At 35.5% G+C, this 26,004-nt stretch overlaps 1 protein-coding gene across 1 annotated transcript in view; it reads left to right on the top strand.

Annotated features, from left to right (window-relative positions):
* Positions 1 to 26,004, top strand: part of LOC149574925 (NAD(P)-binding Rossmann-fold superfamily protein) — a 230,827-nt gene that overhangs the window by 39,608 nt on the left and 165,215 nt on the right. Inside the window, exon 4 of the mRNA XM_089814774.1 lies at positions 25,827 to 25,974. Within this exon, the coding sequence (XP_089670900.1) occupies positions 25,827 to 25,974 (148 nt within the window). The remainder of the gene's footprint in view (positions 1 to 25,826; positions 25,975 to 26,004) is intronic.

The raw sequence follows: 26,004 nt of genomic DNA, 5'->3' as shown, positions 1-26,004 counted from the left end.
AGAGGATACCAGATTTGGAGGTTGATGAAGTAACTTGGCTGAGTTCGTTCCTCCAAGGAACCTGCACACAGAAAAACAATGAAAAGTGTTGAGTGGTTGTTTGGCGACCCATCTTAGTCAGAGCCTAGATTTGGTGTTTCCACCCCCACAACAACCGAATAGACACAACTTTGATAGATAACCGATAATAGAAGATAACTATAAAGAGAATTGACAAAGATACCGGCATGCTCTAAAGACACAAAAGATGAGGTGAGAAGACTCCTTTCAACACCACAAAGCAAGGAGAATATATACGAGTGCTGGTAGAGACTCCCAAAGCCAAGAAACCCATTCATAAACCTGTGCTTGAAGTGTATGGAAATGGTGGATATGCAAGAGGTGTGGAGAGCTCAAAATGATCAAGAGAGTCCAAGAGACTGCCCAGAGAAGTGAAAAATCAACCAAGAACAAATGAAGGTGAAAAATGAGATTATACTGCATGCAAGTTGGATCCCATGCAAGTGGGTGTTGGATTCAGGCATTACAAATATAGGTTGGCAGTGCATAATGCCTCAGTGACAACTTACAAGTCTGCAGATTTGTGAACATCTCCGTGGTCGCATCTTGAGCTGTCCAGGCCGTGTGGTTGGGATTCTGAAGTAGGTGATGACATGGCATGATAAACAAATGGGGTGGATGACATGAATTTTGAGCCCTAGGCTAAGGTAAGGATGGTGCAAAATGGCAATTTACACAAGGGTGCAAATTTAGGCCATTACAAAAGTAAGCTGTATTTACTTACCCCTTGCATTATCTTTACTTCTGCTTGTTTTCTTATTGAATATTTGTTTAAAATGAAATATCACCTGCAATTTTTTTCAGATTTTGCTATTTATGTATTGCCGTTTAGATATCACTTGGCTCTTGTTTTGCTTTCAGTTCTAAATGAGACAATAAAATGGAATATCTAAACAAACCAAATACAAACATCAATAAACTGTGACAATATACTTAACATTATTACAAACCAGAAAGGGAAACATTATCTTGCACTTTGTTGATGTTGATGCTGATGCGAGAATCGGATGCGTGACTGTTTTTAGTACATAATAAATATACATATTGAAATAACTAATTAGTTAACTACTCAAGTTCAAGATTCCAATGCAATTTGAATGACAAAATCATAACTTAGTTCATGATTCAATGTTGATCAATCAAGAGTCAAGACTCAAGATTTACTAATCAAATTCAATCATTCAGGAATCAGAATCATAAGGATTCTCAAAAAAACCCACATTTTCATCATCTCAAAAAAACAACTTTTAAGTTATTTGGGTGTTGGAAAAGCATTTGGGCCTGCGAATGCTCTGATGTGTTCGAATGCTTCCTAAATGCACCCAGGAAGCTCATTTAGAACTTGTGCATGCTTGGGGAGGCACTCATAACGCCTCCCCAAGCATTCACAGGCCCGGAATGAGCTTCTTGGGTGCATCCAAAAGCACCTGCTCAACAAAACGCATGAGCATCAACATTCGGTGTTTCTAGGAGAAATCGGTATCTAAGGATGGTAGCAGTTCTAGCAAATGTTTATTCATCCAAAGATCAATCTAGATGTTAAGTATTATTTGCCTACTAAATTACAAATAAGTATAGAATTACAAAGAATCTGACCTCTCCGTGCTTTAGAAAAATTACACACCAAGATAGGGGAATGATTGGCAACTGTCGTGCTCCTCAAAAATCTTTATTCACCTTCAAAGTTATAAAACTTCCAGATGTTGAGCAATGTTCTCAAAGTTATCAAATGAATCACACATCCCTTAAGCGATTGATATCGATCAATGAACCTACAATATGGAAGCCATGGCATGGAAGTCTCTTATGCAGCTATGGACAGAGGTGTGTAATGAAGTTGTCTAGCATATGTGAGTAAGGAACCTTTTCCTTTTGTTGATCCCTTAATTCTAGCCATAGTTTCCATGGTAGAAAATAAAGATTAGTCATGAAGTCATTCACAACACATGACGAAAGAATTGTAGTAGAAATAATTTCCTTTTCAATCTTAAAAGTAGCCAAATATCAAGGTATTCGCTAGGTATGTACTTGCGATGGAAATTTGAAACCACACCTAGTAAATGAGTCATTCCATATGTAGAAAAAATCATGTGAACAAGAAAGGGCTTACGATTCCATGAGACAAGTCTGCCAACGATCTTGAAGCCAATACTGAAATGATATATGATCATGTCGATAAAACTCACAATTCAAATCGCTTATCGAACTCAAGCGAAGAGTTCAATCTATCTTGGTTGAAATGCCTAACTTAGAAAGAACCCACTCCAAAGGAAATGCTTCAATTGACTTGGAAACTTTACAATAAACTTTATTTTATTATACAAGGAGGTACCCCCATGACCTTGCCCAGTGACCAGCAACTTGTGCAAGCAAGGGCGAGACTAGTCCCCCCCAGGTGAGATCCTCCACCCACATCTCTTTAACCCAAGAGCACTTTCGAACCCGAGTCATGGGGAGCTACGCATACCCTCCCGCTTACAAAATGAAAATAAAAAATATGTAGAAACAAAAGAGATGCTTATATGGATGTGGAGGGATATTTTGATGCAAATTGAGAAGCAAAGTATATGAAAACTTAAATGGGGAGTATAAAGAGAAGACATAATTTGAAGGTATGAATTAAGAAAGAAATAATGGAGATAAGATAAAATTATTAATGTCTAGCAGGAGACGACAAACAGGTCTAAGGGATTGTAATGCATACAACAAGGCCACAACTAGTAGCGGGAGCACCAAATAGTATCCACAAAAAAAATTAAATAGGAAAGCCAAAAGACAAAACAAGAAGAAACTAAGAACTCATCACAGGAGAAAAGTAGTTCAAAACCATAGGATACGGCCTAGGGCGAAGGTGTATGTGGGCCTTGGGAAGTCTCAAGGAGCTGCTGGGGACAGGGTGATGTTGTCGGTGTATCATCTGTGAGGCCTTGTAGATCTGATGTGCTTGAAGAATGGTTAGGTGACCTCTTCATCCCTCGGGCAAGAGATCCAAGAGTGAAGAAAGAGGTGATGAGTTGGTCTAAAGTCCGTCTTGGTAGGAACTAGAGCTCAAGAATGTGATCTTGAAGGCACATGGCCTGCTGGAGATAAAGTGCAAGAGATTGCTGATTAGTGTATCGGAAGAAAGAAATGTTCCAACACCCTCTGAACAAGCAGTAGAACCTCCCCTTGATCTCATAGTAGATAGGGCAACAAAAGACAAAATGGGTCTCCGACTTTGCCTCCTCAAGAGTGTAGAGGTAGCAAATCCTGTCATCTCTGTCTATGTGGTGCTCTGTTTGTAAACGTAGATGATGAGAACCCACCCTAAAGGACCCAAGGAGATGCAAAGGGCATGGGTCTAGCAGCGGGCGAGGTACTGAGGTCGAACAATGATCTTGTCCTCGATATCCATGTAGTGCTCAGCATAGAAAGCCATCCTTAGGCGGAGCCCCCACCCCCTCAGAGGGCTACTCCACGTCGTGATGATATATTGTTTGCAAATGTCAATCCTGACATGCTCATTCAACTCCTGCTTACAATGAAGGAGGTATGGGCATCCAGGGAGAATTGAAAGGAGGGAAGGCGATCCATCGAGGTGTCAACTGAACCAAGAAGAGTAGAGGTCTGGCCAAACCAATGATGAGCTCTGCCAGGTAGGCCGAACCCCTCAACTACCTCAGAAGAACAATATGCTAGGTAAGAATATATGTGAAGAAAATAATGAAGTGGGTCCTTCACAAGGAAAAAGTTATGAAGGATTATGATTCTTTGAAAAGGTGGTAAGTATGGAAGGTTTTGACTTTTCCAAAGGGTGGTAATTGTAAAAGGTTGCAATTCTTATAAAGAGCAAACATGATGAAGAGGTGACTCTCCCCACATTAGAAATTATAAAAGGGAGAAGGTTTTATTTGAGGAGGACATTAAAGGGAGATCAATACGGGGAATTATATATTATTCTTAAAGACAACAAATGAGTAGTGACGATTCAATTCTTTTGAAAGGTGGTGACCCTTTCACCACTTTGTAGTAGATATGTCATTCCAAGCATTGAAGGGGGACATATCAATCCTCACTCATGAATCTGTTCAAACAACTCCTTCATCCATCTATTCATCAATCCCCCAAGAAATCATGTAAGTAATCATTAATTATATTGTCATTTTCAATCATCTGATAAAAAACACTTAATCATAACTCACCAACACTTGGAATCATTAAATTTCCAGAATTCATCCAATCAATTAGTCATTCATACAAATATACAAATATCAGTCATTCAACAATATTTAATAAACAAGCAATCATTTCCAAGGAACATCAACCTTCTTAAGGAAGTAATCATTTACAAAATCATTGAGTAGAAGTAAATATAGCCATTGTTCAATAAGAGAATATCCTGATCAGGCATAGGAAAGTAACAGACTCCTGATCATTTCAGAACTGTTATAACAACATCTAATAATTATTCTCATGGGATGCATATTGCCTATGCTTTATTTGTCAACATCTATCCCTTATATAAATATTTGTATGACTATATAATGTATATGCCTATTAATAAATTTGTTTGTAAACCGCCATTATGTAGGGAACGAAGGAGGTGTAAGGAAGAGGGAAGGTATGAGATTAACATCTAAGTAGGTCACCTCGAGGGGAGTCCATGTTGCTTACCCTAGGTGCCATGAGGAGAAAGATCCGCTCTTGGGCTTAGATAAAACAATCAAGAATCCCCATTAAGATTTCCTCTTGAACTCGATAATGATGGCTATTTCCCTTAACGGCACGAGGCATGGATAGAGAAAGCAGATACAAGCACCCCACTAAGTAAGCCACATTGAGTGGATATCCATGTTGCTTCCTCACCAAGGCCAAGAGGGTGTATCCACTATTGGGCTTAGTGCAGAATGACTTTGGGCGAATGTATCATGCTTATTCTCTCAAACTCTAATGTATTTGAATGGTAATATAAAGAGTGTGTTATTATCTTGTCCTAATAGTTGGAAGTATATATGTATGTATGTTTGTGTATATATGTATGCATGAATGTATCTTCCCTTGGTTATGGTTATAGGATCTAAATCCAGGACCACATTTTTTAAGGAGATATTTTACTCAGTAAAGATGTCACCTTAACCCTAACTTATTTTCATTGTTATTCTAGGGAAAAATTGGAAGGGGACATTACATTAGAGTTTACCTTTTCCATTATCTTGACATTATTGGTGTCTTTTAGTAGTTTGAATTACAGATTTCTTTTGCACCATTTCTATCCCAACTTGTATTGTTGAGTTCCATTGGCCTACTTTTGGTTGTTAATGAGCGTGATATAGTTTCTTCTTTATCTTTGAAGGCAAATTATTCCAATTTCTACTAAACCTAGATGTGAACAATTCCTTCATAATTGATGCTATGTTACTGTTACTGATTTTTCACTCGTGATAAATTCAGTACTAAAAGGATCAGATAAAGTATAGTGTATATTTCTGTTGCTTTCAGCTTATGTTCAAGGTGGTAAAATCCAAATTTCATTCAAAATGACAAAAGAATAGTATAAATGACCTTTGTTTTATACAACTGATATTTATAAATTTTGATTGAATGGAAAAAGGTGGAAAAAAAAATTCTCTCACACAAAGGACTGTAAGAGTAGTCATTGTTTCTTTGCTGCTAAGTTCCTCTCTATTCCATACAAATGTAATCAACATGGAAAAATGAAAGAATAGAATAGATATGTTAAGCATCCTCTCGATTGCTTTCTCTTGTTAGTTGCTTCATGCCTCACCTTCAAAGTTTCAGTTGTGCCCTGCAAGAGAAAGAGTAATGAGTTAGATCAAAAGATCTAAGCAATGCTAGTACCTCTGTACATAAATATTCTATCATTGTACCATCTCGCACATTTGCATAGAAGAGGCAGGACATTAGTAGGAGATCGTAAATCACATGCATACTATTCGATGGATATTTTGCATCCGTCAGTTTTGGGTAAAATCAAGTCGCAAAATAGGATGACCAGCCATACTGTGTGAGACCGAGTCTCTCCTACCTTAAAGGGAAGTCTCCCCCTTCTCACCGTTCCTTGGATCAACTCAAGGTAAGTAAGAAGTTGAGAGATTTTGTAAGGGGCGTCACCAATATTCTTTCCTCTTATCTTTCAAAAAAGAATTCACTTACCTACGGAGCAAGTAATGGGCAAGATGAAACCTCAAACTACACTTCTATCTAAAGTTGTAAACGGTGATACCAATAAACCATCACTAACTCAAAGACTAGCAGAAAGCATACTAGTTTGGCTCTAAGTCTTGTTTTAACCTATTCTATAAGAATAAACTCTACCATTGGGGCACAAAGACTACCGGAAGTAGGGACTTCTAACTATTTTTCGTGAATTTGAGATGGTAATACAAGCTACGGTCAAAGCTCCTAGTCTATGTATTGCCACAATCACTCCCTGACAAAGCTTCGGCTCCGATTACTTCTTAAATCACTATGCTCTATTATTGAACACACAATAATAACATGAATCAAAGGCAATAGACACAAATTACAATCAAAACTTCTAATTTGCTATATCACAATTGTTTTTACTCAAAGCTTCGAATCCAATTGCTTCTTTTATTCACTTTTCTCCCAAATTCGTACTACACACTTCTGCTTGCACAAGTGTGGCAGAGTTTTCTTGCATACAACAAAAGATGACTTTTACAATGAGGGGGCACTCCTTTATATAGGCACAGGAGTTGAGAAAAATACGGAGGAAAAAGTGGGAGTAACTCAACCAACTTTGACCTAGTCTAACTAATGAGAGAAATTATTGGGTTACATGCAACTTCACATGTAACTTGCATTACATGTAATTACACATGTAAGTCATATTACATTCTCTTCAATTACAAACATGAAAGAAGAAGAAGAGGAAGAAGAAAGATGGAAGAGAATTGAAACAATCCTTAGGATTGTTCTGAAGAGCCTTGTACTTGGCGATGCATTCCTAGATGATAATAGGATTGGGAGTTCCTGACACTGCATTCGCCTTGATAACCATGGTCTTGCGTCTTTTGATAACCTCTAACTCTCTTTGATGAATTGTCCACTCTCATTCAAAATCTTGATGTGATCAAGCTTTTCTCGTTCAAGTTGTCGTGAATTCTCCTTTGTAGATCAGCACAAATTGGAGTCTTTGACACTTTGAAAACCTTCTTGATGGTGTCCGGATGTAAACTTCGAACAACTTTCAATCAATACCTTTAACTTTTTTTTTTTTTTTGAAGCAAAAGTGTTTGGAAGGATGGAAATGCTTTGAAACATGAAAGTGGAATGCATGGGAATGCGTGTGAATGAAGACTCTTGAGTTTAACAATTGACTTGGGCTTTCAAGATTTCATTGCACAAAAAGTGGATTACATGTATATGCAACATGTAATTAGGAATGAAAAGTTAGATGACATGCTATTGCGTAGTGACACAGGAAGTGGAATGACATGTATTTTTCACATGGAGGTGTAAATGCATATGGAAAGATGGAAATGCAATGCAACTTGAGGTTAAATGAACTTATAGTTGTCTTGGTGGAAAAGGGGAAATCAAAATACATGAGAAAACATGCATATGACATTTTTGACTTTTCAAAAAGTGAGTCTAAGTCAAAAATGGGTTTTGGAGATGCAATTACATGTAAGACTTCTCATTCAATCGTGTTGTGTGTGTGGATACAGAAAGTGTGATGAGTGAAAATGGAAGTGGAAAATGAGATTACATGCATATGTAGATGATGAATGAGATGAAAAACATCTAATTGCATTTGACGAATGAGATGCAAAGTGTTGTGTCATGAAAAGATGGAAATGGAATGTGATGATGCTTTTGCATGAAATGGAAGGTGGAGCGAAATGAAACATGACCAAGTTCTTGGGAAAGAATTTGCAATTTCTCTAAAATGAAGAAAAATTAAAAACCAAACAAGCACACAACAAAAATCAAGCACAAAAAAAATACATGCCTTTGGTCTTAAATTGAAACATGTCAACAAGCAAGTTGCTTTCTAGTGCAAATTCGATTTTGGAATTTGGAAAAATTCCAAAAGTGTGAAAATGAGAGTTTTCATCATTTTTTTAAAGCAAAATGCACTTTTGATGGCATATATATGGAAAAGTATGTAATAACAAGCCAAATATGCATTGAAATAACAAGATAAGCATGAATTGATGAGCAAGTTTGAAAATGTCCACTTACTTGGAGGTTATGAGCCAAAATAGCAATAATCATAGACTTTAAAGACCAATTCTTCTCCAAATCTGGATTCCCAAACAATAATTTGACTTTTTCTGTACTTGCATTCAACAAATATTAATGAGCAATGAAGGGTCGAATTTGACATGAAAATGCCAAATACATGGTCTTCAAGGACAATAGCATGCATTAAAACTCAAAATCGACCCCTCTTGATCAAAGTTATGGGCTGAAAATGCCTTTTTTTTGAGTTTTTTGAACAAAAAGTGGCGTTTTTACACAAAAATCTGGGCCGCTTTTGCAAAACGTGGCCAAAAAATGCATGTTTTTGAGTCATTTTCGACTTGTGAATGCTAAAACAACTTCTCCAAATGCTAATAGATGGATCCAAATGCTAACAAGTGACTTAAAAACACATAAAATTGGATAAAAACCCCAATTTTCTGGGCGTTTTTAAGCAAAAACGTGATTCATAAAAGGTATGAAATGAAGCTTTTTTGACATCTAATGGCAAAAACGTGTTCTTCAATAGTATATATATGTATTGAAATGCTAAAACAACTTATATTTGAGCCAAAACATGACTTAAATCACTCTGAAATGGACGTTTTTGGAGAAAAACGTGACTGAAAATCATAATGAAGAACTTGTTTTTAGCATGAAATCTCAACATTCAATATTTGGAAACACATAGATTTGCAAAAATGACCCCAATGGAAAAGATTTCAAAAAATTTCATGGAGCAAATCAAGCAAAAACACCAAAAACGTGTTCTTGAGAGCTCATTACATGAAGTTTCTCCAAAAATGGGTTTTGGAAGGGCAAGAGCATGTGTTTTAATGCAAAATGCACCTTTTGGAGGTGTATGTATATATTAAAAACATGTCTTTAGTTTAAAAACTCACCCTTTGGAGGTGTATGCATGTTTTAAGTGAAAACTCAACTTTTTGGTGCAATGGCATATTTAAGTTATAAAGCTCACATTTTTTATGTCATTGCACATTTCAAGTAAGTTTACATGCAATGGCATAAAAAAGGCCCATTTTTTAGTGACTTTACATTCTAAGTTGAATTTTACATGCAATGGCATGAAAAAGGTCCACTTTTGATGAATTTTACATGTAAAGACATGAAAAAGGTTCACTTTTGATGACTTTAAGTGATTTAATTAACACATGTCAAGTTTATTTCAACAAAATGTTACTTAAATGAGACATAAATTATATTTACATATCATATTAACAATATAACATGTAAATATCATTTAATAAGTAATATTTACTAGAGCATTTGATTTAAATGCTAAAAATTAAATTGAATTATATAGTTAATATAGTCACTTAAAGTGAAAAATCAAAAAGTAAACTCAACTTAAAAATATAACATAAAGTGCATTGTAGTTACTTTAAGTGAAAATTTAATTGATAAAGTAACTTAAAAACATGACAAAATGAATTTTAAGCTTTTTTTTTCAAAAAAAAAAATGTCAAATTAAAAATATAACATGATATTTTTAATTCATGCTATTGCATCAAAAGGTACACTTTTTGGGTACTAAAATGATTGTATCTTTTGATTGACAACTTTGACCAAGCTCTATGTTAGATCAAATCGAGGGGGAAACTGAAAGCCATGACTTGAGCAAAACCAAAAGACTAAAAACCAAGAAACACACACTAAAAAACGAAAGAAAGGGTGTTGAAGGCCTGGAAAATCAAGCATACACTCGATAAACAGAAAAACAAAAAAGACTCGACGAAAGCCTTCATTAAAAGGATTCATTATATTAATTGGAGTTGATTGGTTGATCAATACTAACCAATTAAATAACGAATTAAACTCAGAAAAATGTGAAACTAATTTGAAAAAGTTTTATACTATTACCTACATTTTATGGTGACAAAATGCAAGACATTAGTTGGCTTTGTCTAGGGAATGTTACTCATTTGTTCTTGGAAACAAAGAGTCACATAGAATCCAATTCTCTAATTGCCTTTATCCACTCCATTGGGCTATAGAGTCGGGCGACCAAAAGCAAAAGGAAATCTAATGCGACTAAAGCAAAGCAAATCTAATGAAACAAAAATGTGCAAGCACACTTATTGAAAACAAAGAAAAACCTACCTAATTAAAACTAGCCAAAAAAAACAAATTTTAGATGAAACCATTTACGGGTTCAACAAAATAGCTACCTTTTTTTAGTAGCTTGCATGTTTACAAGCAACTTCATATTGATGGAACACGAACAACTGGAGCAATGATGTCAAGGCCTAATGTAACACTGCTTGGAAGAAATGAAGAAATTCACCTTTTTGAGATGAATCATGTGTACTACTGCTCTAAGAAAGGTTCGTGAATTGAAACTGCTCCTCTAAAACCAAACACTCTTCTTTGACATCTTCTTTGATAGTATTTTCAAGTTCAGGCACATGTGGAATCCCTAGCTTTCCATTAGCCTCCAAGCAAGCAAGATGTCAGATTGGACATCCTCTTGATAGAACAAATTCTGAGTTCTTTCCAATTGCAATTTGCTTGATTGGTTCATCAATCACCGACACCTAAGGATGATCAAGAAAACCTTGCTCATGGAATTTTTGTGATGACATTCCTATACTGCAAAGATCAACATACTCTTCACAAACTTCTGACTTGGGAGTGTCTTTATGGTTTATGAGAAGTTCTTTCTCAATCTTCAAGGTAGAGCATTTATGCAAAATGTTTTCAACTTCATGACCTTTAGATACAAACATATCATTTTCAACTTGCTTTGAACTTGTTTGCATGTCCACTTTAATGACATGATTATTTTGACATTGGAGGAAAAATCTTCCTTCCTCATTTTTCATCACTGGCATTTTGAGACCGCGTACACCAAATATGAGAGTTGCCAGCTATGTCTTCTTCCTTTTTCAGGAAGAGAATAGCAAGATCACTAGCATCAAACACATGATGCTTCACTATTGCCTTCGCTAATGGTGCTTCAATTGCAAGCTTCTTAGATGGTGAAGCTAAATTTAGTTGATTCCCAACAATAGAACTATGAGGAATAGTTGGAAGAGACCTCCTTTTATACATCTTCGTAGAACATGCCTTGAGCTTTGCTTTTTGAAGCATTGCACTGCAGGATCCATCCTCGTGCTCAAAGAGGATTAATTGTAAGAATGATGACTTTCTTCAAATTCACTTGCTTTGATTCTTATTTTCCCAGCAAGAATAAGATCATCTTCAATTTCTATAATGTCCCCCATTTTTAATTGAAATTTAACAAATATTATTGAAACAATAATAATATAGAATTAAATACAAATAAAAATGTATAATAATATAATATAAATAATAGTATAATAATATCATTATTATATAAGATATAGAATAATACAATTAAAATACAAATAATTAGAACATAAATAATAATAACAATGAAATAAATTATTTATACAAGTTGAATAGAAATATTATATAATGAATAAAACAAACAAAGTCTCTAAGAGACAAAGCTAGAGCAATGATTCTAACATAGATCATTTATACATATAAAAGATTTCATATATTAATCAATCATTTCACCTATTAATGCTGGTGACCAAGTCTAAAGATCGTGACCCTTCATGCTTCACAATATATTTAGGGGATGACGGGGTCATTTGAAGGGGGGAAGAGCAGGGATAGGAAGCAGACAATATTCTTATTGCCGAGTATAATATATCAGAGAAAACAAGATATTCTAGAGGATAATGCATACATTAGAAAACAATATACAAATTACAGAATATATATATAATCAGTAGATATTGAGATTGATATATATGCTTACAGCAGTATATACATATAAAGTGGTATTCATAAGAAACAAACCTTTACTATACCTAGAGAGTCTACAGCCGGCTTTAGAAGTAAAAACATATATGTTATTCATATCTTGACAGGTATTGAAAACAGAGGATGAAGCCATAGACACAGCATTAACTAAAAGTTATTGTCATCAATCCAGTCAATCAAATCACCATGTCAACACCTCCCTGAGCAATCACAAACTCCAGCCAATGATCACCACTGAATCTGAACAGTAAAGTATCTTAAGCATCATAGGGGAGAAAAGACAAGCCACCATACATCATCCTCAGCAGTAGTAATAATCATTAAAGCTCAGAAATGATTGATAGGCAGAAAAGAATACACACAACGCCCATCATATAATCAGAAAGAATCATGCAGGCAGATAGAAGCAGTGAATGCAATAGCAGTCATTATAGAGGCAATGCTTCTATACCAACGATTGGATAAACTATGGTTTAATAGAACTCGGAAAAGTGAGAATTGGCTTCCGAATGGATAGAAACTTTTTAGATTAGATAAAAATAAAACATCAGTCTTAGTGCACATAATATCCAGAATGTAGTTACCAAAGAAGAAAGAAAAGGGTCAAAATATATACCCAATATAGAAACAATTTCAAAAGGGGGCAAGGATAAATTAAGGAAATAGAAGAAAAGACACTTGCTTATTATTGGCAACCGATAAAGAGAAAGTAAGAAGTCAACAAACAAAGTATATGAGATGCGATGTAAGCATCATCCATTATAATAGATGATACGTAAGATTGAAAATAAATTCTAATATAAGGTCAAAGTCACATATATAAGAAAACAATGTGATAAGAGGATATAGAACATTAAAAAGGCAGCATTAAGGAGTAAATAAAAATAATAAAGAAAGGAATAAGGAGCAAACAGGGATAAGATGGAGTAGTTTGTAGAAGAGGAGAAACTCAGAATGGGGAATATACAGTAGGACATATCAGGAAATGGTGAAGCTACAGAAACCAATCAGGATGATCAACCATCAAAGAAGGAATTGGAAAGGTTACAACATTCAAACACATTCTGAAAATAGGGACATTACAATTTCAATGGCCAATGTCTATACAGCTGCAATAGTAGTCGGGGCTTCTCTCCTTAATAGAAAACTGACTTCAGGAATTTGAGCATTGACAAAGAAACACTTCAGATTGATAGTTGTAGGTTGAGCAACAACTGGAATTCTTCGTGTCAATTTGTTGAAATGAGCTACAAATTCATGCATAGGCATATGAGATGACTTCTTCAGTTGAGCAAGTTGGGCCAATAATGAATGAGCATCTTCAGGAAGCTTGAACCTTTTCTCAAACTTGGCTATGAGAGTAGCCTAGTTTGTGATATTACATGGCGGTAAATGGTAAAACCAATCAACATTCGCACCTTGTAGAGTTTCCACGAACAACCTTACATACATGTCCTCATATTCAATAGCATGAACACTGCATGCAATGTAAAAACTAGCAATATGCTCATCAAGATGTTGTTCATCACCAAAAAACTTGAGGAAGTTCTTTTGTGAGCCATCTAGAAGATCATGTAGAGGCGGAGCTAGATTCAACGGTCCAAAAACATTTCCCCAAGGACCTTGGGCCATTCACATGTCCTTGGTAAATGCGTGAAACAATTACAATGAATATTTACGATGAAAAAGGACATAGATTTGCTTCAAGTGAAAGCATGAGGCTTTCAAATGTGCATCGTATCCTCAGTAGAGTCGCCAAAAAACTGTTGGGTGGATATTTTGCAACCTTAGTTTTGGGTAAAATCTAGTCGCAAAATAGGATGACCAACCATAGACTGTGAGACAGAGTCTCTCCTACCTTAAAGGGAAGACTCCCCTTTCTCACCGTTCCTTGGATCAACTCAAGGTAAGAAAGAAGTTGAGAGATTTTGTAAGGGGCGTTACCAATATTCTTTCCTCTTATCTTTTAGAAAAGAATCCACTTACTTGTGGAGCAAGTGATGGGCAAGATGAAACCTCAAACTACACTTCTATCTAAAGTTGTAAACGGTGATACCAATAAACCGTCACTAACTCAAAGGCTAATGGAAAGTGCACCAGTTTGGCTCTAAGTCCTGTTTTAACCTATTCTATAAGTATAAACTCTACCATTGGGGCACAAAGACTTCCAAAAGTAGGGAATTCTAACTATTTTTCATGAATTTGAGATGACAATACAAGCTACAGTCAAAGCTCCTAGTCTATGTATTGCCACAACCGCTCCCAGTCAAAGCTTCGGCTCCGATTGCTTCTTAAATCACTATGCTCTATTATTGAACACACAATAATAACATGAATTAACGATAATAGGCACAAATTACAGTCAAAGCTTCTAATTTGCTATATCACAATTTCTTCTAGTCAAAGCTTCGAATCTAATTGCTTCTTTTATTCACTTTTCTCCCAAATTCGTACTACACAACCAAAGTTATGCTTGCACAAGTGTGGTAGAGCTTTCTTGCATACAACAAAAGATGATTTTTACAATGAGGGGGCACTCCTTTTTATAGGCATAGGAGTTGAGAAAAATATGGAGGAAAAAGTGGGAGCAACTAAACCAACTTTGACCCAATTTGACTAATGAGAGAAATTATTGGGTTACATGCAACTGCACATGCAACTCGCATTACATGTAATTACACATGTAAGTCGTTTTACATATAATTACACATTTTCATGTAATACATTCTCTTCAATTACAAACATGAAAGAAGAAGAGGAAGAAGAAAGACGAAAGAGAATTGAAATAATCCTAAGGATTGTTTTGAAGATCTTTGTACTTGGCGATGCATTCCTAGATGACAACAGGATTAGGAGTTCCTGTATTTTGTGCTACTGCATTCACCTTGATAACCATGGTCCTGCATCTTTTGATAAACTCTAACTCTCTTTGATGAATTGTCCATTGTCATTTAAAATCTTGTCGTGAATTCTCCTTTGTAGATCAACACAAACTGGAGTTTTTGACACTTTGAAAACCTTATTGATGGTGTTCGGATGTAAACTCCGAACAACTTTCAATCAACACCTTTAATTTTTTTTTTTGAAGCAAAAGTGCTTGGAAGGATGAAAATGCTTTGAAACATGAAAGTGGAATGCATGGGAATGCGTGTGAAGACTCTTGAGTTTAACAATTGACTTGGGCTTTCAAGATGTCATTGCACGGAAAGTGGATTACATGTATATACAACAGGTAATGAGGAATGAAAAGTGAGATGGCATGCTAATGCGTAATGACACAAGAAGTGGAATGACGTGTGTTTTTCACATGGAGGTGTAAATGCATATGGAAAGATGGAAATGCAATGCAACTTGAGGTGAAATGAACTTTATATTTGTCTTGGTCGAAAAGGTGAAGTCAAAATACATGGAAAAACGTGCATATGACATTTTTGACTTTTCAAAAAGTGACTTTTAAGTCAAAAACGGATTTTGGAGATGCAATTACACGCAAGACTTCTTATGTAATCGTGTCATGGGAGTGGATACGAAAAGTGAGATGATTGAAAATGGAAGTGAAAAATGAGATTACATGCATGTGCGGATGATGAATGAGATGAAAAACATGTAATCACATTTAACGAATGAGATGCGAAGTGTTGTGACATTGAATGATGGAAATGGAATGTGATGATACTTTTGCATGAAATGGAAGGTGGAGTGAAATGAAACATGAACAAGTTCTTGGAAAAGAACTTGCAATTTCTCCAAAATGAAGAAAAATCGAAAAACAAACAAGCAAACAACGAAAAACAAGCACAAAACAAACACATGCCTTTGGTCTTAAACTCAAACATGTCAACAAGAAAGTTGCTTTCAAGTGCATATTCGAATTTGCAATTTGGGGAAATTCCAAAAGTGTGAAAATGAGAGTTTTCAACATTTTTAAATGAAAAATGCACTTTTCATGGCTTATATATAGACAAGTGTGCAATAACAAGCCATAATATGCATGAAAATAGCAATATAAGCATGAATTGAAGAGCAAGTTTGAAAATGTCCACTTACTTGGAGGTTATGAGCCAAAATAGCAATAATCATAGACTTTAAAGACCAATTCTCCTCCAAATCTGGATTCTCAAACAATAATTTGATGTTTTCTGTAGTTGCATTCAATGAATATTAATGAGCAATGCAGGTTCGAATTTGACATGAAAATGCCAAATACATTGTTTTCAAAGACAATAGCATGCCTTAAAACTCAAAAAAAACCCCTCTTGATCAAAGGTATGGGCAGAAAATGCCATTTTTTGAACAAAAACATGATTTTTTTATACAAAACTCTAGGCTGTTTTTGCAAAAACGTGGCTAAAAAATGCATGTTTTTGAGTCATTTTTGACTTGTGAAAGCAAAAACAACTTCTCCAAATGCTAATACATGGATTGAAATACAAAATAGTGATTTAAAAAACACATAAAATTAGATAAAAACTCCAATTTTCTGGGCGTTTTTAGCAAAAAAATGATTCATAAAAGGCATGAAATGAAGCTTTTTTGACATCTAATGGCAACAACATGTTCTTCAATAGTATATATATGGATTGAAATGCCAAAACGACTTCTATTTGAGCCAAAGCATGACTTAAATCACTCTTTAATGGACATTTTTGGAGAAAAATGTGACTGAAAATCATCGTGTAGAAGCTGTTTTTAGAATGAAATCTCAACGCTCAATGTTTGGAAACACATGGATTTGCAAAAATGACCCCAATGGAAAAGATTTCAAGAAATTTCATGGAGGAAATGAAGCAAAAACACCAAAAACGTGTTCTTAAGAGCTCATTACATGAAGTTTCTCCAAAAATGGGTTTTGGAAGGGCAAGAGCATGTGTTTTAATGCAAAATGGAACCTTTTGGAGGTGTATGCATATATTAAAAACGTGTCTTTAGTTTAAAAACTCATCTTTTGGAGGTGTATGGATGTTTTAAGTGAAAACTCAACTTTTTGGTGCAATGGCATATTTAAGTTATAAAGCTCACCTTTTTTATGTCATTGCACATTTCAAATGAGTTTACATGCAATGGCATAAAAAATGTCCACCTTTGAGTTACTTTACATTCTAAGTTGAATTTTGCATGCAATGTTTTGAAAAAGGTGCACTTTTGATGGATTTTACATGAAAAGGCATGAAAAAGGTCCACTTTTGATGACTTTAAGTGATCTAATTAGCATATGTCAATTTTATTTCAACAAAATATTATGTAAATGAGACATAAATTATATTTACATATCATATTAACAATATAAAATGTAAATATCATTTAATAAGTAATATTTACTAGAGCATTTGATTTAAATGCTAAAAATTAAATTCAACTATATAGTTAATATAGTCACTTAAGTGGAAAATCAAAAAGTAAACTCAACTTAAAAATATAATATAAAGTGCACTATAGTTACTTTAAGTGAAAATTTAATTGATAAAGTAACTTAAAAACATAACATAAAGTGAATTTGAGTTATTTTTTTCAAAAAGTGAATGTCAAATTAAAAATATAACATGATATTTTTAATTCGTGCTGTTGTATCAAAAAGGTCCACTTTTTTGGCATTAAAATGACTATATTGTTTGATTGACAACTTCGATTAAGCTCTATGTTAGATCAAATCAAAGGGGAAACCGAAGGCCATGACTTGAGCAAAATCACATGACTAAAAACCAAGAAACACACTAAAAAACAAAAGAAAGGATGTTGAAGTCGTTAAAAATCAAGCATAGTCTCGACAAACAAAAAACCAAAAAAGACTTTACGAAAGCCTTTAGTAAAAGGATTCATTATATTAATTGGAGTTGATTGGTTGATCAATACTAACCAATTAAATAATGAACTAGAGTGAAAAAAATGCAAAACTAATTTAAAAAGGTTTCGTATTGTTACCTACATTTTGTAGTACAACACATACATTAGAAATTATGTTCTATGCTCAAGAATATGATAATAAAGTATAAACATCACAAGGAGTAGGAGCTTTAATTTTTAGTTTTGAGAAGAAAAAGTACAAAAAAAGGGTAGCATAGAACCATCAGAAATGCTATAGGAGGGGTACTACAAGCAGAGTGCTCATATATTGCAATATTTCTTCGAACATAAATGAGATGCAAATTTATTACTGTTGCTGTTACAGAGTATATATGTACTGGAAAGTAACTATAAATAGCAGAAATTGCAGCAATGAAATGTATTTTCATAATTACATTCTATACAAATGGATCAAAATTTCAAGGAGCAGCAAGGGGTTTTGTCAAATAAGAGTAACCTGGAAAATAAGGCTAATATTCAAAGCAGAAATAGAAGAAACTTTTAGAAATATCATTCAGAATTGCAATACTACCAGATCATGTAAACCTCAAAGATCTTCATAACGGTTGTAGTTGTAAGCCTTAAAGACATCCACAGAAAAGATGATCGATATAACAACACCAGCAAATGGAACGGTGAGAAAGCACCCAGTTATGAAGAAAAGCTTTAAGAAAATCCAATAAAAAGAGCATGGTTATATACAACAGATAAAACCCAGCCCCAACAATTATACTGATACAATGTCTAGCGGTGATCAAATACAAGAAATATATCTTATGGAGGTTTCAGGCTGAGTGAAAATCCGCATGGGTGAAGAATGATCTCTACACAACAAAGCAAATGAATCTCCAACAGCTGGTTCATCTAAAGGCAAAACATGTTGTGAAGAAAATGCATAATATTTGGGCAAAGATATTAGGTTACTAGCAAAAGGAATATACAAAATTGTCTTTTCGAAAGCTTCAACTTCAAAACTACAATACCCAGAAAATAAAAACAGAATTATCAGAACCAAAGTAACGAGACTCGGAGCCGGCTCGGACTCGGCAAGGGTAACTCGACTCGTGACCTGGCTCGAACTCGGTAGTGACTCGGCAAAGTGATAAAACCCTTGAAATTTAGGGATTTAAATTAATTCCATGCACCCATTCTTGAATAAAGATTAAAGACACAATAACATCATAAAGTAGAAGGTAATTTGATCACATACATAACATACATCGATTACGTAACTACAAAGGCAAAAAAATTAAAAATTAGCCGAGTCAGCTGAGTTAGCCGAGTCAGGCGAGTTAGCCGAGTTGACCAGCCGAGCCAGGGTCATGGGTCATTTTGACCCGGCTGAGGTAACTTGACTCACCGACTCGGATGACTCGCCCGACTCGTGGCAAGTCTCATTACTATGATCAAAACAGATTTTTCAAGTCACAGCATAGGAAATGGCCAAAATAATGTTTTGATAAACAACTATAGACTTCCAAATCAATCAGTGTTGTTCACGAAAAAGGGCCAAGCGTCAAGAGAAACCAAATGAATGGCTGTTGGAGTTTAGCTGAACAAATGAAGTAAACACAGAGTTACAAGATCATTTGAAGATGTCAGAAAGAGTCACGTATTTAAACAAAAACGTGCCCAGAAATCAAAAGAAGGCAAGGCATTAGATGTAACGGCTTCAGAATGTCACCCATGTTTAAACAAAAAACATCACTATTGAAGACCCACGGTTCTAATAGCAGAGGTACACTTTTCATAAGAAGAAATGGCAAAGAAAATAGACCCCTGTTTACAACCACGACATGAATAGTAGTAATGGAGATTCCAGAAAGAGAAAAACAACACCTAGTCAATGGCTGCAGATATAAAAACCCAAATGCATGAACAAATATAACTTCCATAAAATGTATTGGAGAACTAATGGCAGCCGCAAAACTCCAAGTTGGTGTTGAATCTTCACGAGCAGTTAAAAAATATCTTCCTAGTCATGACATTAGAAAGAAACAAAAAAGTGGTTTCATGATTCCAAATCTAAAGACTCAGTCACTGTTGAAAACATAGAATAGTCCTTAGAATGGGGAGAAGATCATAAGATGCATCAAAGAACAGCTACAATGAAGAAGTCAACTTAATAATGACGCCGTGGATGGAGAAAAGACTATCAAAACCCCAGAAGAGACTTCAGTATTCATGCTTCTAGAACCACAGAAATAACTCTAGAAGCCCACGACAACAACAAGATTACTCATAATGATGGAAAAAATGAGCTTTCAAAACCCTAGATTTAACCATCAAGGTGCAACAGATGAAGGAAATTGAGGCTCCAAACCCTAGCCGAGCTCTCCACAAAAAATACAATGTGCAAAATGAATAAGCTTTAGGGTTGAAACGAGATATAAGTTCCTTAATTCCTTTGCATAAATTTTGAAGGCCGATGGCATTGTAATGAGATTTTACTCCTTTCCTAATTATGTTGTGACCTTTTAAAGGTTTTAAGGAGTTTTATTTTTATTAAAGACTTCTAAGTAGTAAGTTTTGCATAGTCTTTATGATGTAAAATGAAATATTCTATGGTGTCTTATAAACCATTTTTTATTTCATTCTCTTTCAATGCAAATCCTTAGTCATGTTAGGTCTTTATTATTTTGATTATATCAGCTAGTTTGATATTAATGATTTTGTAAGTCATCAAGTCAAAATCGACATGTGTTTAGGGAGTGACAGGTTGAGTCATTATATTTTTGACTAAGCAGTTGGTTTAGTTTGGAAACATGAGCATTGTTAGGGATTAGTTTGGGTCGAATTTGACTTTGCCCAATCAATTTGGGGGTCTTTATGACCAGTTGGAGTATTTTATGGGCAGTTAGAAGTGAGTCATTGGTTCCTTAATGGCTTAGTGGAGTTTATGTGTGTGTTAGTCATCATTTTGATGAGTTTTGACTCCCCTTTTGGAGGCTTCTTTCATGAATTTGATCCAAAGGGGTTTGTATTTAGTCTCTTGAACTCTTTGGTTTTAGGGAGTTGTGATTATGCAGAGGAGAGTTTTGTGACATTCTCTTGTCCTTGATGTATTTTTCTGCATTCTTTGTAATTTAGTTTTGGGATACTCAATATATGGACTGAATCATTTTGTGACAGTTTCCTGCTTGAAATTTAGCCTTCTTTCCTTTTTGTTTCTATGTGTGAAAGTATTTGATTGATAAAGTGGAAAGCGAGTCTTTAAGATTCCTTGTTATTTTGTCTCATCCATCACCTAGTTGCAGTTTGTACTTTCTTTGTAGGTTTTAATTTGTGCCCTTCTATTTTTGAGATAGTTATGTGAATGACTTCATCCTCCTTAGCCCTCATTGTCAGGACCTTATTATGAAATATTGATGCAAACCAGTATAGGATTGAAGTGTTTGTCAACAAGGAGAGTCTTACTGTTTGTTAACAGTCATATTTTCAATATCCACAAGTTTCGGTGTATCACCTACTAAGTTTAGATTCAGTTTTAGGTGTTCATTTATGTATTTCTTCCCCTTTTCCCATAAAGTTCAGTTCATTTCAGTAATAAGAGTTTAGGTACTTATTACAAGGAACCAACCTATAACCCGGAGATTCACTCAGTTCCATAGGAAAATCCCACTACCTATGAGTGATTCCATTTTTACCTGAAATTTTCAATTCATTTCACTGAATTAGTAGGGTGCAAATTTCAGGACTTAACAGTTACATTATTTTTCCAAAGGATTGATTGCTTGTTTTTGTGCTTTGGAATATATGCCATGCATAGTGCAATGTATGCATTTTTTGATTTGCATGTATGAGCCATAGTATTGACTTAATTTCATCTCTAGTATGAACTTAAAGATTAAATATAAAGTCCCTTGGGAAACACATAAAACCTCTAGTAAAGTGTACTTACAGAGTTCCACGGAAAACATACAAGGATGTTTGTTATGAGGATGTGTGTGGAGGTAGAAGTGAGCTTCTTCCAACATCATGCCACCTAGGATCTTCAAGTTGTCAATGGGGGATATGCTTCTATTTGATATTTATTGATGTTCACAATGCCTTCCTAATATTGATAGAATGAAAAACTATTTCATAGATTAGCTGGACCATTGCATACTCCTGCTTCGATATGGACAGATCCATATTAGCAATGTTATCTATCAATATATCTGCAAATTTCTTTTACGCAATGAGTAGTCTATCATTTAGTTTTTCAATACTGAGAGTTCAACTCTTTGAACTAGAGAAATCTTGTTCATCTTTTTATATAGATGATTATTTGATGATTGCAAATTGAGACAAGATAGAATGTGCATTGATCAGCAGAAAAAAATGTTATGTGTCGATGGATGGATTGCTTATTGTAAAATATTTATTATGTTAAAACATAATTATATATTACTAAGTTTCTTCAATATATTACAAAGATAAGATAAGATAATAATATTAATGTCCAACAAAAAACCACAAGGGTTTATGGGACTGAGCATACAAACAAAAGAGCTGCCCAAAGCAGGAGCATCAAATTGTTTAAGAAGAAACAAAACAAGACACAAAGCCAGAGAAGTCAAGGTAAGAACTAAGGATCCTTCCTTGGTACAAAGAAACCAGTCATAGAAGGATATAACTGTGAACCACTGGAGGAGTGCCTTTGTTTGGAAAGACTGGTGTAGTGTTTGACTGACCTGGAATGACTGATATTGGATGGCCTTTTCACGCCCCATAGTGGAGACAAGGGGGAGAAAAAGGTGTTACTGAGCTGATCTGAGGTATAACCCTTAGGTATGAGTGAGATTGCAAGGTATGCTTGCAAAGTTAGGTGGCCTCTCGAAGGTAGAGTGCAAGACATCGTTGGTCAATATAGCTAAAGAACAAAATGCTGAAAGAGAAAAACTATCTCTGAAAAGGAATTGAAATCTCCCTCTGATCTCATAGTAGATGGGATAGCAAAATATAAAGTGGGTCTCAGTCTCAACCTCCGCCAAAGTACACAATCGACAAATCCGATCCTCCCTAACCATATGGTGATTAGTCCAGGCACGAAGATAGTGAGCCAACTTTGAAGGAGCCCAAAGAGAATCGTAGGGTGTGACTCCAGCGCTGATAAATATAGGCAAGGCGAACAATAATACCATTATGAATCTCAAGAAAATGCTCAACATAAAAGGCCATCTTAGTTCATAATCTACCAGGAGGATTACGCTAGGTAGTAATAATGTGCCGTCTATAGATATCCTGCTTGACATACTCATTCAACTCCTATTGTGAGGGAAGGTGTGCAGGGGCATCCAACAAGAATTGATAAGGGGGAAGATGATCAATCTCAATCCCGATCGAACCCAACAGAGAGGTGGCCTGAGCATACCAATAGTGAGATCTAGTGCTAGTGTCGGATCTCACAATCACAACAAAAGAACAATACGCTAGATGAGAGAATTTGTGTTGGTCGACCTCCAAATCCATAAAGCCACGAAGCCGATGGGGGAACCATATCAAGTCAAAAAAATGGCCGCAAGTTTGAAAGGATGAGCTCCAAACTCGGCCAAGACAATGCTATGGGGGATAAGTTTGTGACATTTGATGATACGTCGTAAAAGCAATGTTTGAACATGTTTTATAGAGGCCCAATCAAACACAAGAAGAGAAAGTCCCCAAACCACCGAACCATAGAGAATGGTCAGTCGAACCAAGTAGTCCAAGAGGGACAACTTGGACGAAATGTCTTGAAAATGATGTCTGAAGCACTTTCTTTCAAGCATGGCCAGTGAACCCATGCCCTTACTAACTCATAACCCAAGTCTTAGTCAGATTGACCACGAGCTGACACTGATCACAAAAAGAAGCCAAACCATCAAGTAGTCTCTGTAAACTGTCGGGAGAAGAGGCCAAGAGAACATCATCTGCAAAAAAGAGAATGGAGATCAAAACCTGATGTAAATAACACCTGTCACCAAGTTGTGTGGAGTTCCCAAGGAAATCCTCGAGCTCATCTATATAGAACCCAAACAGTGTGGGAGAAAGAGGGCAACCCTGCTTCACCCTAATGGTGCTCTGAATCGGAACAGAAAAACCCTCCGCAGTCCTGAGTCTATGAATCACCTTCTTGTATAGTCTCATAATAGCAGTCAACAACATATCTGAGATCCCAATCTCTCTAAGTCTCTGAAATAAGGCCATCCTAGGAACAAAATCAAAAGCCTTATGGAAGTCCACAAATCAGCAGTAGACTTTCTCAAAGAGGTGCCTAGGCTCTTCAATAATAGCTCGTAGCATGAAGACATGATCCATAGTTTGATAGTTTGCCTGAAAATTGGCCTAGCCTTTAACTCTACATCCTCTCCTGTCAAGATCTCTAGATAGCATGGTGTTTAGAGCAGTGGCCTGAGGTTTAGCAAAAGTATGCCCAATCATGATAGTCCTGTAGTTACCTAGATCAGAAGCAGACCCAGACTTATGAATAGGATAAATCACATGTCTGACCAGGACTCAGGAAACCCAATACAAACCACTCTATTAAAGAGTGTAGGAAGGTAGGATCCAAGGACTGAAGCACCAAGTTTGAAAAGTTCCATCTGGAAACCTTCCTCATCCGCCACTCTACTACACCTCATGGATCTAATGGCCTCAAAAATACTAGAGTGGGTGAACAGATGACAATATGGAGGTGGAGTGAAATGAAAAGGTGGCTGCCCTGGAATGTCATACAAAGAAATGGTGTGGGAGGTCAGAGAGTGGAAGTCAAGGATGGAGGGCGGGGGGGTAATACCGAGGGAAAAGGGTACACTAGAAGATCTGGGGATTCTGAATAAGAGTGGAGCAAAGAGATCTGCACTGAGAAGAGGCAAAAGAACGTTTCTTGTGGTGAAGAAAACAAAGTAAGATAAACGCAGGTGGGTGAAGGTAGGAGAATGAGTCTCAAAAGTAGAGTGAACAAAGTGATGGAAAGCTTTACAATCAGCATCAAACCATTGATTCATGGGACAAGTATTCCGACGTTTAGACTTGAGAGAGGGAGGGGAGCGGTGAGGGATAGAAAGGAGAGCAGAAACCCAAATAGTAGAGGCAAGTAAATCAAACGTGGCAGAGATAAGAAATGTCATAGTTGTAATATTAGCTTGTTGGAAATGGAAGAACACTATAAAAAATGCATGGTGTAATCAACTCAGAAGGAATTGTACTCTAGCATGAAATGTAGACTTTGAGATGGCTGTTACCCACATAACATGATTGCTATTTACCTCTAGAGCAGTTAATAGTATGATTTTTCTCTCTCCTTGTTATATGAGCAAATATGTTTTTACTGTGTGTGACTTGAATAAGATGTCTCTGTAAGGAGGGTCTTCCCATTTTTCTATCGATTTTCTTGAATAAGAAGTATCACCTTTCCAATAAAATTCTTGTGCTTGTTTGTGTACCCTCTCTCTAAATTTCATAGGATGTGTGGGCTGGTCTTCTATAAAATTAAGTATAAGAGATAGATTGTTTGGTAATTTGTGACTAGTGGGTTTGGCCTTAAACTTATATTGAGTGCAAGAGGAAGATCCTTGATGACAAAAAGTTGCTTTTTTGCTGTCTTTAGTTTTTTCAACTCTTGGTAATGTTTTACTGTATTTTTTAAAGGATAATTCTTGCAAGAATAATGCAAAAAATTACAGATTACTTATGTGAAACAATGATATTTGATGAGACAATGGTTGCTTTTTAACAAATTTTTTTGATTAATTTGACAAAGATAATGTGGATTTCTCATTTAAATTAGATTAATAGCAATTCCAAGCAAAATGACTACCAAATACTGGCTCATGACAAATCTTTTGTTGTACAAATTCATTTTAGAAATTCAAATTAATTATTCTTCTCAACTAATTGCTAAAAGCTCACATGAGGTATTTTAATCTTGTCAACAGGAATATTCAATTTTTTGGCTTAGAGTCCCAGCAGAAAGTAAATAAATCATTTGTAGTAGTTATTGGTCTTGGTGGGGTTGGCAGTCATGCTGCCACTATGCTGCTTCGTTCAGGAGTGGGGAGGATTCGAATTGTTGATTTTGATCAGGTGGATAAGACTTTCATGATTTTTTTGTCT

This window comes from Cupressus sempervirens, chromosome 2 (genome assembly GCF_028749045.1).
Source record: "Cupressus sempervirens isolate cs-2001-9-10 chromosome 2, ASM2874904v1, whole genome shotgun sequence".
NCBI lineage: Eukaryota > Viridiplantae > Streptophyta > Pinopsida > Cupressales > Cupressaceae > Cupressus > Cupressus sempervirens.
The sequence above is the reverse complement of the archived record's forward strand: the minus strand, read 5'-3'. Positions and strand labels throughout refer to the sequence as shown.